The sequence below is a fragment of the Oncorhynchus keta genome, unplaced genomic scaffold (assembly GCF_023373465.1).
Source record: "Oncorhynchus keta strain PuntledgeMale-10-30-2019 unplaced genomic scaffold, Oket_V2 Un_contig_406_pilon_pilon, whole genome shotgun sequence".
In the NCBI taxonomy this organism is placed as follows: domain Eukaryota; kingdom Metazoa; phylum Chordata; class Actinopteri; order Salmoniformes; family Salmonidae; genus Oncorhynchus; species Oncorhynchus keta.
The window spans coordinates 72,299-87,533 of record NW_026287584.1 but is presented as its reverse complement, the minus strand read 5'-3'; the positions used below and the strand labels follow the sequence as shown (position 1 = coordinate 87,533).

General features: G+C 43.2%; 2 protein-coding genes across 3 annotated transcripts in view; both read right to left on the bottom strand.

Annotated features, from left to right (window-relative positions):
• Positions 1-5,305, bottom strand: part of LOC127924438 (polypeptide N-acetylgalactosaminyltransferase 1-like) — a 64,098-nt gene extending 58,793 nt beyond the window's left edge. The window contains exon 1 of one of the 2 annotated variants that reach the window (XM_052509169.1): positions 4,628-5,305. The gene's annotated coding sequence lies outside the window, so the exon portion shown is untranslated. The remainder of the gene's footprint in view (positions 1-4,627) is intronic. The other variant, XM_052509170.1, reaches the window with a different exon arrangement.
• A 4,331-nt stretch (positions 5,306-9,636) lies between these two features.
• LOC127924440 (myb-like protein F) lies at positions 9,637-12,348 on the bottom strand. Its single transcript, XM_052509171.1, has 2 exons — positions 12,086-12,348; positions 9,637-10,648 (listed from the first exon to the last, which is right to left on the bottom strand). The coding sequence occupies exons 1-2, from the start codon at positions 12,346-12,348 to the stop codon at positions 9,637-9,639; spliced, it is 1,275 nt and encodes a 424-aa protein (XP_052365131.1).
• Positions 12,349-15,235: the final 2,887 nt, after the last annotated feature.

Below are 15,235 nucleotides of genomic sequence, written 5' to 3'. Positions count from 1 at the left end.
TGTGTGTGTGTGTGTGTGTGTGTGTGTGTGTGTGTGTGTGTGTGTGTGTGTGTGTGTGTGTGTGTGTGTGTGTGTGTGTGTGTGTGTGTGTGTGTGTGTGTGTGTGTGTACATGTAACATGCGTTTTTTGAAGGAGACCAAGGCGCAGTGTAATTTGTGGTTATCATATTTATTTAAATGAGAACCAGCAACAAAATAACAAAGTGAAACCAAAACGAACGTTCCGTTCCGTAGGCTACAAGAGCTGTACAAAAACAAGATCCCACAACATAGGTGGGAAAAAGGCTACCTAAGTATGATTCCCAATCAGAGACAACGATAGACAGCTGCCTCTGATTGGGAACCACACTCTGCCAAACACAAAGAAATACAAAACATAGACTGACCACCCCACATCACACCCTGACCTCACCAAATAGAGAAATAAAACGTCTCTCTAAGGTCAGGGCGTGACACTACAATCAATGGCGGTTCTGACCAGCAGTCAGATTTCACCATGAGTCTCTGTAAACCAGGAGTCTCCAACAGGTTAATTGTGAGCCTACCTATGAGTAGCTTGCCAAACAATTCTGAAAGTACATGCAATTTTCACATGTTCCACCGCAAACAGTCATTATCAAACTTCACAAGTATTAGACACAGCAAGCAGTCAGCTACTATCTAATCAACACAACATTGACATCATCCCACCCCTGGTTAGACACTATTGTCTTAAAAAGCCAAACCTAACACAATATCTGCCTATTTATTTCCAGCAATATTTCCCCTGTCTGTCTGTGTGGTGCAGGCGTTTGTCTATCACTCTGTGTGTAGCCAGTGGATGTGATAACCATCTTGTGGGTTGACTGAAATACTTTCCCCAAAACTTTCTAGATATAATGTTAACTGCAAAGTAGGCTTACCTGGCAGAAGTATATCATGAGTAAGTATATCATTTCTATCTATTATTTGTTATTTTCAAACTTCAAACCATGAAAAGAGCAGCAGCAGTAGCTTACAGAACCATGGCTAGACTGGCACATTAGACAGCACATTCCTCAGCACATTCCTCACTTGATAGATGCCAATTAAAGGGGAATTACACTCTAAAATAAAAATGTGTTAGTTTTCTTCCAGACCCCCCAAAAAGTTTTTTGATGTGATTTAACAGAAGATCAAATGTCATTGTTTCTCTATGAACAATGGTAATTTTGAGAGTCAAAAGCCACAACAATCTAAAACCAGGAAAAATACAACTGAGAAAACAATTTTGGAAAATATAAAACATATTTTGGTTGTTTATGAACCATTATTTGACCAGGTTGACAGAAAACATAGTGTACAAGAGAAAGTAGTGCACTAAGGATCTGGGGAAGAGTTGCAGAGGAGTGGAGAACTACATGCCTATTTGAAAGCTAGAAAAGAAATTGCAGCTCGCGACATGTTTAAAAAACAATGAAGAGAGAGAGAGAGAGAGAGAGAGAGAGAGAGAGAGAGAGAGAGAGAGAGAGAGAGAGAGAGAGAGAGAGAGAGAGAGAGATAGAGAGAGAGAGAGAGAGAGAGAGAGAGAGAGAGAGAGAGAGAGAGAGAGAGAGAGAGAAGGATAGAGAAAGAAGGTGAGAGAGAATTCTCTCTGGCAGCAGCTTTCCTTATAGCCATCAGAGGTATAGCCCCCTATGTGTGTCTGAGTGATGCTGTTGTTGTTATTATGACATCATCTTATTAGCTAACATCAGTAGCGTTGTGGTGCGATCATCTGAGATAATCTCATTGTCGTGTCAGTTGCATCGATCAATACTGGGGATCAACAGGAAATACAACAGTACATCCTTCCTTCCTTCCTTCCTTCTAACTATAAAATAGATAACCATCCAATTCATCCCGTTCTGGACAGAAGTTGTTCTTAGGCACAGATCTAGGATCAGCTTGCCTTCCCCAAATCCTAACTTTACCCATTATGTGAAAAGACAACACGACCTTGGATCACCGTCAATATCCAACTTAATCCCACTCCTAGTGTTGTTCCCCTGTCCCAGCCTTCGATACAGGGAGATAAACTAGGCCTAGGCTACATGGGCCAGTGATGAAGGTCAGTCTGAGTTATTAATATGGGATTCTGGTAGGTAACCTAGCGGTTAAGAGCATCGGGACATTAACTGAAAAGTCGCTGGTTCGAATCCTCGAGCCGACTAGGTTAAAAATCTGCAGAGATGCCCTTGAGCAAGGCAATTAACCCTAATTGCTCCTCTAAGTCTCTCCGGATAAGAGCGTATGCTAAATGAGTCAAATCTACAGGCTGCAGTGATATAGATCTCTGTGGGTCAGTTATAATGATACAGGGTTTAGATATCAGGTGATACAAGGTGACTCCTCATCCCCAGTCTGCAGGGTTCTATGTTCCGGCCACGGACCAGAGGGAACAATGGCATTCTTGTGCTGGGAGCTCCAGGTGGCTGGGGAAACCCAATCCTACCCAACCCCAGTCACCCAGTTTGAGTCTGAGCCTGCCTCACTGGCACAGCTCAGGGAGAACCAACGCTGCCTTCCTCCAGAGACACAGCGCAGAATAGAGCTATTGTTCCACCAGAGCAACTCCAAACTACACACACTCACTAAATCCACCCTCTTAGAGAAACACACAGACAGACTCAGAAACACACACACACACCAAATAGGGGAGCACATCTGCTGTGGTCTGGACCTGAACACGCAGCAGGACAGGAAACACATCATGCAGACGCCACGGCCTTGAATTGAGGAACATGATTCATTTCCTGTGAATGCTGGACAGTAATGCCTTAAAACAGGGCTTGGCTATTGGCTAACCCGCAGCATTTCCACTGTAGAAGGGTAGTAAACATGACACAATGACTTTCAGTCTCACTGAGGGGGGATTCAAAACATGGCACAACATCGCCAGACCGAGGACTTAGAGGGGCTTTGAACATCAAATGCCTGAAGTCACACATGGTTTGAAAAAGTGTGTGTGTGTGTGTGTGTGTGTGTGTGTGTGTGTGTGTGTGTGTGTGTGTGTGTGTGTGTGTGTGTGTGTGTGTGTGTGTGTGTGTGTGTGTGTGTGTGTGTGTGTGTGTGTGTGTGTGTGTGTGTGTGTTTGTGAGGGAGAGAGAGAGAGAGAGAGAGAGAGAGAGCTTGTGCAACTGTCATTACATTTCAACTGTTGCTAAAGGACAACTGTATTCTCTCTCCCTCTGCGGTTCAGCTGCAGTCGTCACTCCAAGCTCAGCTCTCTGCTGCTGTAAGCAATAACACAGTGTTGTGTTTCAGTGTACACAGCCATCCATGCCCTCTGGCCACATTGTGCTCTGGGTAGCGGGGGGCCCTTGCTAACAGATAAGGCCAGATAGTTTCCCTCCAGCACTGCTCTGTTCTGCACATGTTCTCCTATTGTGCAAGCCAGAGACACAGAGCCTGGGCCTCATCCACAGGCACAGAGTATAAATAATGGATGCCCATCTCTTCCTGCCCCTGGAGAAACATGACAGACTCATTTCATTCCCCTACATCTTCATCTGCAGCCAGAGAGTTACAGGATTGATTGTGAATCCATTTCCTTATCTATCAGATGTATAATTACAGCACTGTGAGTGCACGCTCACTGGCTCGCTCTGCTCGCATACAAAGACAAACACTCTCTTTCACACACAGAAACACACACACACATAGACCTGCTCTGGCCCGGAATCCACATACATTAACGCGCCTCTATAAAAGGTCCCATCCGGATTAGGTTACGTGAAATGTAATCAACTTCAGGCCTATTGTAAGAGCACGAGCTGGAGCTGGGAGAGGCATGCATTGCTATAGGCCTCGTTCTGGACCGAATCCAACTGACTCAGAGTTCACAGCTGGTGGTAAGAAGTCATACAGTCATATTTAGTTGCTCTTATACATGTGTTGTAACGCTGTAATTACTATTGTAAAGATGTTCATTTGTTACACTAGTACTTTTGATGATTGCATTATACTAGAGTTGGTTGGAATAGGGGCTGTTACTTATTGCATTTGTGTGATAGCTACCCAAACCACTCCATTACAAGGCTATTTTAAGTAGACCTACTGACATTAATACAGACACGGGGAGCAACTAACAATAGGCTATATGAAGTGTTAGTGACTAGGCCTAAACCGTGGCTTACTTTCAGGTCAATGCTATTTTGTGATAAGTCATTATTGAGAGCAATATATCATCATAACAAGAGCATTTGTGAGTAGTTAGACCATTCCATCCAAATGCTCACAGAAAATAAACATTTTGGGGACAGTTTAAGCAAAGACTAGATGTTTTACTTGCTACAGTAAAATACATATTTCAGTAGAATAATTGATGACAGCATGAATAATGAAATTACACAGCAGCTTTTCATGTACAGGCATATATTTCCTGTCGTGGTCTACAGATGTCCAACACAACATCTCCAGCCTTCCTCCAGCGGACCATGTGACCGTTAGTTACCGTTACCTGGCCAGACGCTGTCAATCATCGACAACGGCAGTGCCTTGCTTGCCAGCTAGCTGGTTATGGATTAGCTAGCTCAATTGCCGACTGGTTTAGCATAAACAACACAATTCAACACCACTTTTCCAGCAATACATGTCGGATATTGTTTGCTAACATTTAAATACGTACCTTTTGAATGAAAACGGAGAAATGTATGTGGTTTCTCCTGTGTAGCCGAGGCTTGGTTATTTAGCGAGTCGCATTCCGTATCCCAACGAACCCCCTGCTGATCTCGAACCAGTCAGATGTGCTTTGACGAACAAAATCTCCCTTGCTTGTTATAACACGCAGCTAGCCAGCTTTATCTAGATAATGGTGTTTAAAACAATACCCAATCTAAAACTAGCTCGATGCCAAGGGCAACTGAAAACTAAATCCAGTATTATGGACACTAAACATCCAGAAAGCTAGACACGTCGACTAACGTTACCAAGCTAACTGCCAAAGACGGGATGTTCGCATGCGCTAGCAAATGGAGTGTCTGACTCTGCTCCAGTCGATGTGTGATGAAGAGATCACAGTTGTACCCCAAAAATAATCCGAGAAGAGGTCATTTCCATGTTCGAAAACTGCGATTTAAAAAATGTCGTGCGAAACGGCGTCCATTGAAAACATCGTATACTGTTAGGTCAGTACGTGATAGCAGAGAAATTTTGCCGAGTATGAGAGCTGGTAGCTTGTGTGTGTAGGCAGCACTCGGCTCGGGTTCAGAAAGCCCCTGCGGCAGTCGGTCGGGCGGCTGTCGGTTGCAGAGCACCCAGAGGCAGCATCGCACCCAATGACTGTGATCCCGATATGAAAGCATCCTCCCTCTCCAGCCCAACCCGGAAGAAAATTACAACACTGCAGTAACGTCATTCGTAATATACTGGTGGCTTTGAAATGGTTTACACATTTAATTAGGATGACTTATTAAGAAAAGCATATGCGACTTTTTAGCCTACTTGGGTCAGATCAACAAATTGGCCTATTTTGTTGCTATTCATCAAACTCCATGTAATAATGCCCTGCCCCTCTCAAGAATAGGCTAATTCAAGTCCTGTAGCGCCATCTACACGACCCATTTATGGAGATTGTTCAATCTCCTATTTCCACTACAGTCCTGCATGGCAGGGGCCTAGTTGTAGTTGGTTCATTTACTGGCTATAGGCCCATTCTATCCAGTCTAAGAAAAGTGCTTTAATTCTCAATGCTGTGTTGTGTTTCATAGGTTTTCCTTGATGACATTGGGTGTAAATAAGAATAGCATGTGAATGACATTTTAATAACACCTGTTGGACACAATGTACAGTGCATTCGGGAAGTATTCGGACCCGTTGACTTTTCTTAAGTTAATCCTTATTCTAAAATGTATTAAATCACTTTTTTCCTCATCAATCTTCACACAATAACCCATAATGACAAAGCAAAAACAGGTTTTTAGACATTTTTGCAAATTTTGTTAAAAATAAAAAACTTAAGTATCACATTTACATAAGTATGCAAACCCTTGACTCAGTACTTTGTTGAAGCACCTTTGGCAGTGATTACAGCCTTGAGTCTTCTTGGGTATGACACTACAAGCTTGGCACACCTGTATTTGGGAAGTTTCTCCCATTCTTCTCTGCAGACCCTCTCAAGCTCTGTCAGGTTGGACGGGGAGCATTGCTTCACAGCTATTTTCAGGTTTCCAGAGATGTTCGGTCCGATTCAACTCTGGACTCTGACAGGGCCACTCAAGGACATTCAGAGACTTGTTATGAAGCCACTCCTGCATCGTCTTGACTGTGTGCTTAGGGTTGTTGTCCTGTTGGAAGGTGAACCTTCGACCCGGTCTGAGGTCTTGAGCACTCTCAAGGATCTCTCTGTACTTTGCTTTTTTTTTTTTTTTTCCCTCGATCCTGACTAGTCTCCTAGTCCCTGCCGTTGAAAAACATCCCCATAGCATGATGCTGCCACCACCATGCTTCACCTTATGGATCATGCCAGGTTTCCTCCAGACACTTGGCAATCAGGCCAAAGAGTTCCATCTTGGTTTCATCAGATCAGAGAATCTTGTTTCTCATGGTTTGAGTCTTTAGGTGCCTTTTTGCAAACTCCAAGCGGGTTTTCATGTGATTTTTACTGAGGAGTGGCTTCCGTCTAGCCACTCTACCATAAATGCCTGGTTGTCCTTCTGGAAGTTTCTCCCATCTCCACAGAGGAACTCTGGAGCTCTGTCAGAGGGACCATGTGGTTCTTGGTCCACTCCCTGACCAAGGCCCGGGCAGCCAACTCTAGGAAGTGTCTTGGTGGTTCCAAACTTCTTCCTTTTAAGAATGATGGAGACCACTGTGTTCTAGGGGAACTTCAAAGCTGCAGAAATGTTTTGGTACCCTTCTCCAGATCTGTGCCTCGACACAATCCTGTCTCTGAGCTCTACGGACAATTACTTCAACCTCATAGCTTTGTTTTTGCTGTGACATGCACTGTCAACTGTGGGACCTTATATAGACGGGTGTGTGCCTTAAGAAATCATGTTCTACACAACCTAAGTTGTAGAAACATCTCAAGGATGTTCAATGGAAACAGCAATTTTGAGTCTCACAGCAAAGGGTCTGAATACTTACAGTATGTAAATAAGGTATTTAAGGAACTGTTTTCGCTTTGTCATTATGGGGTATTTTGTGTAGATATCTGAGGATTTTTATTTATTTAATCCATTTTAGAATAAGGCTGTAACGTAACAAAATGCGGAAAAGGTCAAGGGGTCTGAATACTTTTCGAAGACACGGTAGGCCAACAGTGTCAGATATTATACATGTTTCCCTCATTAAATTACACTCTGGGCCTGACTATCAGCATGTTCCATTCACCACGACTGTGAATGGGTCGCGCTTCTTATTAACTGGAGAAAATGAAGTCATTGATTCTGATTGCTTTCTCTCTCTCTCGCTCTCTCTCTCTCTCTCTCTCTCTCTCTCCTCTCTCTCTCTCTCTCTCTGTCTGTCTCTCTGTCTCTCTTTCTCCCTCTCTCTCTGTCTCTCTCCCTCTCTCTCTGTCTCTCTCCCTCTCTCTCTCTGACTCTCTCTCTGTCCCTCTCCCTCTCTCTTTCTCTGACTCTCTCTCTGACTCTCTCGCTCTCTCACTGTCTGGTGGAGGTAATGCTTGAGCGTTCCCTGGCACCTCCTCTCTTATTGGCATAGTAAATTATGAGGAAAGATACAGTGCTGTCTGGGAACACACTTAAACCATCCCAGATGAACTGATGAAGCAGGTAGTAAACAATCCACACGGACATCTTATTGATAGAATGTTGTATAGAGGAAATGCAAAGTCCATAACAGTGACGTTACTGTGCTGTAAAAGCCAATTTCCGACCACTCGTTTCTTATTCCATGCAAGCTATAGGCCAACCTATTTCCCCCTCCCCAAACTCATATTCTATGGCAATTAATCTCATCCATTTAAATAGGCAGTATAGGCTATAATGATTGGTAGGTATTCTGTGCTGTATAGAAAAATATCACATTATATACAGTGCAATCGGAAAGTATTCAAACCCCTTGACTTTTTCCCACATTTTGTTACTTTACAGCCTTATTCTAACATGGATTGAATTCATATTTGTACCCATCAATCTACACACAATACCCCACAATGATAAAGTGAAAACAGGTTCTGAGAATTTTTTGCAAATGTATAATTTTTTAAAACAGAAATACCTTATTTACATAAGTATTCATACCCTTTGTTATGAGACTCGAAATTGAGCTTTCCATTGATCGTCCTTGAGATGTTTCTACAACTTAGGTTGTAGTCCACCTGTGGTTAATTGAATTGATTGGACATGATTTGGAAAGGCACACACCCACCTATATAAGGTCCCACAGTTGACAGTGCATGTCAGGGCCGCTCAGGGAGGTGACCAAGAACCCGATGGTCACTCTGACAGAGACTCCAGAGTTCCTCTGTGGTGATGGGAGAAACTTCCGGAAGGACAACCAGGCATTTATGGTAGAGTGGCTAGACGGAAGCCACTCCTCAGTAAAAATCACATGAAAACCAGCTTAGAGTTTGCAAAAAGGCACCTAAAGGCTCAAACCATGAGAAACAAGATTCTCTGGTCTGATGAAACCAAGATGGAACTCTTTGGCCTGATTGCCAAGTGTCACATCAGGAGGAAACCTGGCACCATCCATAAGGTGAAGCATGGTGGTGGCAGCATCATGCTATAGGGATGTTTTTCAGTAGAAAGGACTGAGAGACTAGTCAGGATCAAGGCAAAGATGAACGGAGCAAAGTACAGAGAGATCCTTGATGAAAACCTGCTCCAGAGCGCTCAGGACCTCAGACTGGGCCGATGGTTCACCTTCCAACAGGACAACAACCCTAAGCACACAGCCAAGACAACGCAGGAGTGGCTTTGGGACAAGTCTCTGAATGTCCTTGAGTGGCCCAGCCAGAGCCAGAGACTTAAACCCGATTGAACATCTCTGGAGAGACCTTAACATAGCTGTGCAGCAACGATCCCCATCCAAGTTTTGAGTATAGGGTCTGAGTATTTACGTAAATGTGATATTTCCGTTTTATATTTGTAATACATTTGCAAAAAATGTCTATAAACCTATTTTTGCTTTGGCATTGTGTGATATTATGTGTAGATTGATAAGGAAAAAATACAGTTTTATCAATTTTAGAATAAGGCTGTAATGTAACAAAATGTGGATAAAGTCAATGGGTCTGAATACTTTCCTAAGGCACTGTATATGCTGTAGCCTGAGTACTCTTGCACAGACACAAATTCCCTTTCTCATAACAGGCCTGCTCTGGTGTAACTGAATGGAGTCCAGGCAGAACGAATGTAAATTCTCTTCCTTTAACATAGCTCTAACTTACTCCCACTGCACACCATCAACTCCTGGAGGGGAGCTATCTCTCACTAATACAAAATCAAATGATTGTGGTGTAATTTTGTGAGACTTGAAAAATGATGCTCTTCTGCTATTTTAGGTTCATAGTGAGACCACTAGTGTGGTTGGATTGGATTGATTATGAACACTGACAACTCAAGGGTTTAGTACAGACAGTTGTGCATATCATAGTACAGACAGTCTCCTCACACAACCTTATTTCTTATTATAATCCAGACACTATAATCCACAGCAATTTACAGTCTTCTAACTGGTTTTCCTCACAGGCTTTTTGGCCTCATAGTGCTTATTGGTCTCATATTGCTTATTGGTCTCATAGTGCTTATTGGTCTCATAGTGATTATTGGTCTCATAGTGCTTATTGGTCTCATAGTGCTTATTGGTCTCATAGTGCTTATTGGTCTCATAGTGCTTATTGGTCTCATATTGCTTATTGGTCTCATAGTGCTTATTGGTCTCATAGTGCTTATTGGTCTCGTAGTGCTTATTGGTCTCATAGTGCTTATTGGCCTCATAGTGCTTATTGGTCTCATAGTGCTTATGGGTCTCATAGTGCTTATGGGTCTCATAGTGCTTATTGATCTCATGGTGCTTATTGGTCTCATAGTGCTTATGGGTCTCATAGTGCTTATTGATCTCATGGTGCTTATTGGTCTCATAGTGCTTATTGGCCTCATAGTGCTTATTGATCTCATGGTGCTTATTGGTCTCATAGTGCTTATTGGTCTCATAGTGCTTATTGGTCTCGTAGTGCTTATTGGTCTCATAGTGCTTATTGGTCTCATAGTGCTTATTGGTCTCATAGTGCTTATTGGTCTCATAGTGCTTATTGGTCTCATAGTGCTTATTGGTCTCATAGTGCTTATTGGTCTCATAGTGCTTATTGGTCTCATATTGCTTATTGATCTCATATTGCTTATTGGTCTCATATTGCTTATTGGTCTCATAGTGCTTATTGGTCTCATAGTGCTTATTGGTCTCATATTGCTTATTGGTCTCATAGTGCTTATTGGCCTCATAGTGCTTATTGGTCTCATAGTGCTTATTGGTCTCATAGTGCTTATTGGTCTCATAGTGCTTATTGGTCTCGTAGTGCTTATTGGTCTCATATTGCTTATTGGTCTCATAGTGCTTATTGGTCTCATAGTGCTTATTGGTCTCATAGTGCTTATTGGTCTCATAGTGCTTATTGGTCTCATAGTGCTTATTGGTCTCATATTGCTTATTGTTCTCATAGTGGGATTCTCTGCCTCTAACCCTATTACAGGGGCCGAGTCACTGGCTTACTGGTGCTCTTCCATGCCGTCCCTAGGAGGGTTGCGTCACTTGAGTGGGTTGAGTCACTGACGTGGTCTTCCTGTCTGGGTTGGCATCCCCCCCTTGGGTTGTGCCGTGGCGGAGATCTTTGTGGGCTATACTCGGCCTTGTCTCAGGATGGTAAGTTGGTGGTTGAAGATATCCCTCTAGTGGTGTGGGGGCTGTGCTTTGGCAAAGTGCTTCTACACCAGCATTGCTTGCTGTTTGGGGTTATATCCTGCCTGTTTGGCCTTGTCCGGGGGTATCATCGGATGGGGCCACAGTGTCTCCTGACCCCTCCTGTCTCAGCCTCCAGTATTTTTGCTGCAGTAGTTTATGTGTCGGGGGCTAGGGTCAGTCTGTTATATCTGGAGTATTGCTCCAGTGTCCTGTGTGAATTTAAGTATGCTCTCTCTAATTCTCTCTTTCTCTCTTTCTCTCTTTCTTTCTTTCTTTCTCTCTCTCGGGGGACCTGAGCCCTAGGACCATGCCTCAGGACTACCTGGCATAATGACTCCTTGCTGTCCCCAGTCCACCTGGCCGTGCTGCTGCTCCAGTTTCAACTGTTCTGCCTGCGGCTATGGAACCCTGACCTGTTCACCGGACGTGCTACCTGTCCCAGACCTGCTGTTTTCAACTCTCTCGACAGCAGGAGCGGTAGAGATACTCTCAATGATCGGCTATGAAAAGCCAACTGACATTTACTCAGGTGCTGCACCTGTTGCACCCTTGACAACCACTGTGATTATTATTATTTGACCATGCTGGTCATTTATGAACATTTGAACATCTTGGCCATGTTCTGTTATAATCTCCACCAGACACATCCAGAAGAGGACTGGCCACCCCTCATAGCCTGGTTCCTCTCTCGGTTTCTTCCTAGGTTTTTGCCTTTCTAGGGAGGTTTTCCTAGCCACCGTGCTTCTACACCAGCATTGCTTGCTGTTTGGAGTTTTAGGCTGGGTTTCTGTACAGCACTTTGAGATATCAGCTGATGTAAGAGGGGCTATATAAATACATTTGATTTGATAGTGCTTATTGGTCTCATATTGCTTATTGGTCTCATAGTGCTTATTGGTCTCATAGTGCTTATTGGCCTCATAGTGCTTATTGGTCTCATATTGCTTATTGATCTCATTTACATTACATTTAAGTCATTTAGCAGACGCTCTTATCCAGAGCGACTTACAAATTGGTGCATACACCTTATGACAACCAGTGGAACAGCCACTTGCATCTAAATCTTGTTGGGGGAGAAGGATTACTTACCCTTACTTACCCTATCCTAGGTATTCCTTGAAGAGGTGGGGTTTCAGGTGTCTCCGGAAGGTGGTGATTGACTCCGCTGTCCTGGCGTCGTGAGGGAGTTTGTTCCACCATTGTTGTTCCACCATAGTGCTTATTGGTCTCATAGTGCTTATTGGTCTCATAGTGCTTATTGGTCTCATAGTGCTTATTGGTCTCATATTGCTTATTGGTCTCATAGTGCTTATTGGTCTCATAGTGCTTATTGGTCTCATAGTGCTTATTGGTCTCATAGTGCTTATTGGTCTCATAGTGCTTATTGGTCTCATAGTGCTTATTGGTCTCATAGTGCTTATTGGTCTCATAGTGCTTATTGGTCTCATATTGCTTATTGGTCTCATAGTGCTTATTGGTCATATTGCTTATTGATCTCATATTGCTTATTGGTCTTGTTGCTTATTGGTCTCATAGTGCTTATTGGTCTCATAGTGCTTATTGGCCTTGTTGCTTATTGGTCTCATAGTGCTTATTGGTCTCATAGTGCTTATTGGCCTTGTTGCTTATTGGTCTCATAGTGCTTATTGGCCTTGTTGCTTATTGGTCTCATAGTGCTTATTGGTCTCATAGTGCTCATTGGTCTCATAGTGCTTATTGGTCTCATAGTGCTTATTGGCCTTGTTGCTTATTGGTCTCATATTGCTTATTGGTCTCATAGTGCTTATTGGCCTTGTTGCTTATTGGTCTCATATTGCTTATTGGTCTCATAGTGCTTATTGAACTCATTGCTTATTGGCCTTGTTGCTTATTGGCCTCATTGCTTATTGGCCTCATTGCTTATTGGCCTCATAGTGCTTATTGGCCTTGTTGCTTATTGGTCTCATATTGCTTATTGGTCTCATAGTGCTTATTGGTCTCATAGTGCTTATTGGCCTCATTGCTTATTGGCCTCATTGCTTATTGGCCTCATTGCTTATTGGCCTCATAGTGCTTATTGGCCTCATTGCTTATTGGCCTCATGGTGCTTATTGGCCTCATTGCTTATTGGCCTCACAGTGCTTATTGGCCTCATTGCTTATTGGCCACACACTTATAATCCAGTCATTTAGCACTCGCATCACTCTGATCCAGAGCAACTTATAGGTGCATAAAGGTTCAATAGGGTAGACCTCACATTCTGTTAGCCATTCTTCTCCAAGGCCAGCTGTCTCTCCCCCTCAGTGTCCACTGATATGGAATGACACCAAAGCTGAGTGTGAAATATGAGCTGATGGTCTGGTCTCTCTTCCCTGGGGGCAAACACACACACAAGCACACACATCAGATGTGATCAATCTTTATATCTCTCTCACACATACACACCTTGCGAGACACCTCCGTTAACACGCAGACAGCACACCAGGTTTCGGTGTCAATTCAGTAAGTACCCTGAAATTCCTTTGATCTTCAATGCCTTTTAATGAGCATAATGTGGAATTGGAACCTAGTTTACATTTGGAATTGACTGGAATTTAAATGGATTTGACCCCAACACATTAGTTCAAACATACACACATTTGAGCCAGCCATTTCACCGTACACATCATTCACTCATATCCGGCGCCAGTCGAAGGCCTCCTGACACAGATCAATGGTGTGGTGCTGCAGGCTCTGGGTCTGATCTTTGGCTCATATCTAGAGAGTCAATGGAGCAGAAGACTGTATCAACTCTGTGACATTAATCCGCTTTTAAATCACAACCTTCAAGAACAAAATCGATTTTTTAATTAATTTATTTTATTTCACCTTTATTTAACCAGGAAAGCCAGTTGAGAGCAAGATCTCATTTACAACTGCGATTTGGTCAAGATAAAGCAAAGTAGTGCGACAAAAACAACAACACAGAGTTACACATAAACAAACGTACAGTCAATAACGCAAAAGAAAAGAAAAATAGAAAAATGTACAGTGTGTGCAAATGTAGAAGAGTAAGGAAAATAATTACAATTTAGCATTAATACTGGATTGATGTGCAGATGATGATGTGCAAGTAGAGATAATGGGGTGCAAAAGAGCAAGAGGATAAGTAACAATATGGGGATGAGGTAGTTGGGTGTGCTATTTACAGATTGGCTGAGTACAGGTACAGTGATCGGTAAGATGCTCTGACAGCTGATGCTTAAAGTTAGAGAGGGAGATATAAGACTCCAGCTTCAGAGATATTTGCAATTTGTTCCAGTCATTGGCAGCAGAGAACTGGGTGGAAAGGCTGCCAAAGTAAGTGTTGGCTTTGGGGATGACCAGTGCAATTACCTGCTGGAGCGCGTGCTACGGGTGAGTGTTGCTATGGTGACCAGTGAGCTGAGATATGGCGGGGCTTTACCTAGCAAAGACTTATAGATGACCAGGAGCCAGTGGGTTTGGCGACTATATGTAGTGAGGGTCAGCCATGAGCATACAGGTTGCAGTGGTGGTTAGTATATGGGGCTTTGGTGATAAAACCGATGGCACTGTGAAAGACTACATCCAGTTTGCTGAGTAGAGTGTTGGGGGCTAATTTGTAAATGACATTGCCGAAGTCAAGGATTGGCAGAATAGTCCGTTTTACGAGGGTAAGTTTGGCGGCATGAGTGAAGGATGCTTTGTTATGAAATAGGAAGCCGATTGTAGATTTCATTTTGGATTGGAGATATATGATGCGGCTGCATGCATGCCATGGCCCTCCTCTCTCACACTCGAGTGACACTGAGATTGTGTTCATTGAGAAATAGCTGGATAGAAAGGCTCCTAATAACATGTTGTGAGGTATTCTATTTGGCACAATAGAATCCCAACCTGCATCTCATAATTGCCTGCAAGTCCTGTATTGATTGATGAATATTGAAGATTGACACGCAGATATCTTTTAATGAAAACAAGGCCTCCGTACTCATTTAGACCACTAGAAAGCAAGAGCATCTAATCAATACTACGATTACAGAGCCCTCACAGTCCCAGGAACATGTATTGTAGATCTCCAGGTGGAGTACAGAGCCTTCTGTAGCACCCAGGAACATGTATTGTAGATCTCCAGGTGGAGTACAGAGCCCTCTGTAGCACCCAGGAACATGTATTGTAGATCTCCAGGTGGAGTACAGAGCCCTCTGTAGCACCCAGGAACATGTATTGTAGATCTCCAGCTGGAGGGCAGCTGATGTTTGAATATAAACAAGATGGCTCTGATGTAAACGTCTCTTGAAGTCAGTTATCTGACAGTTGATGTGTCCGTTAAAGACAGGGAAGTTGGGAGGTCCAGTGCCCCACAGTTACAGCTCACAGTTTAACCTTG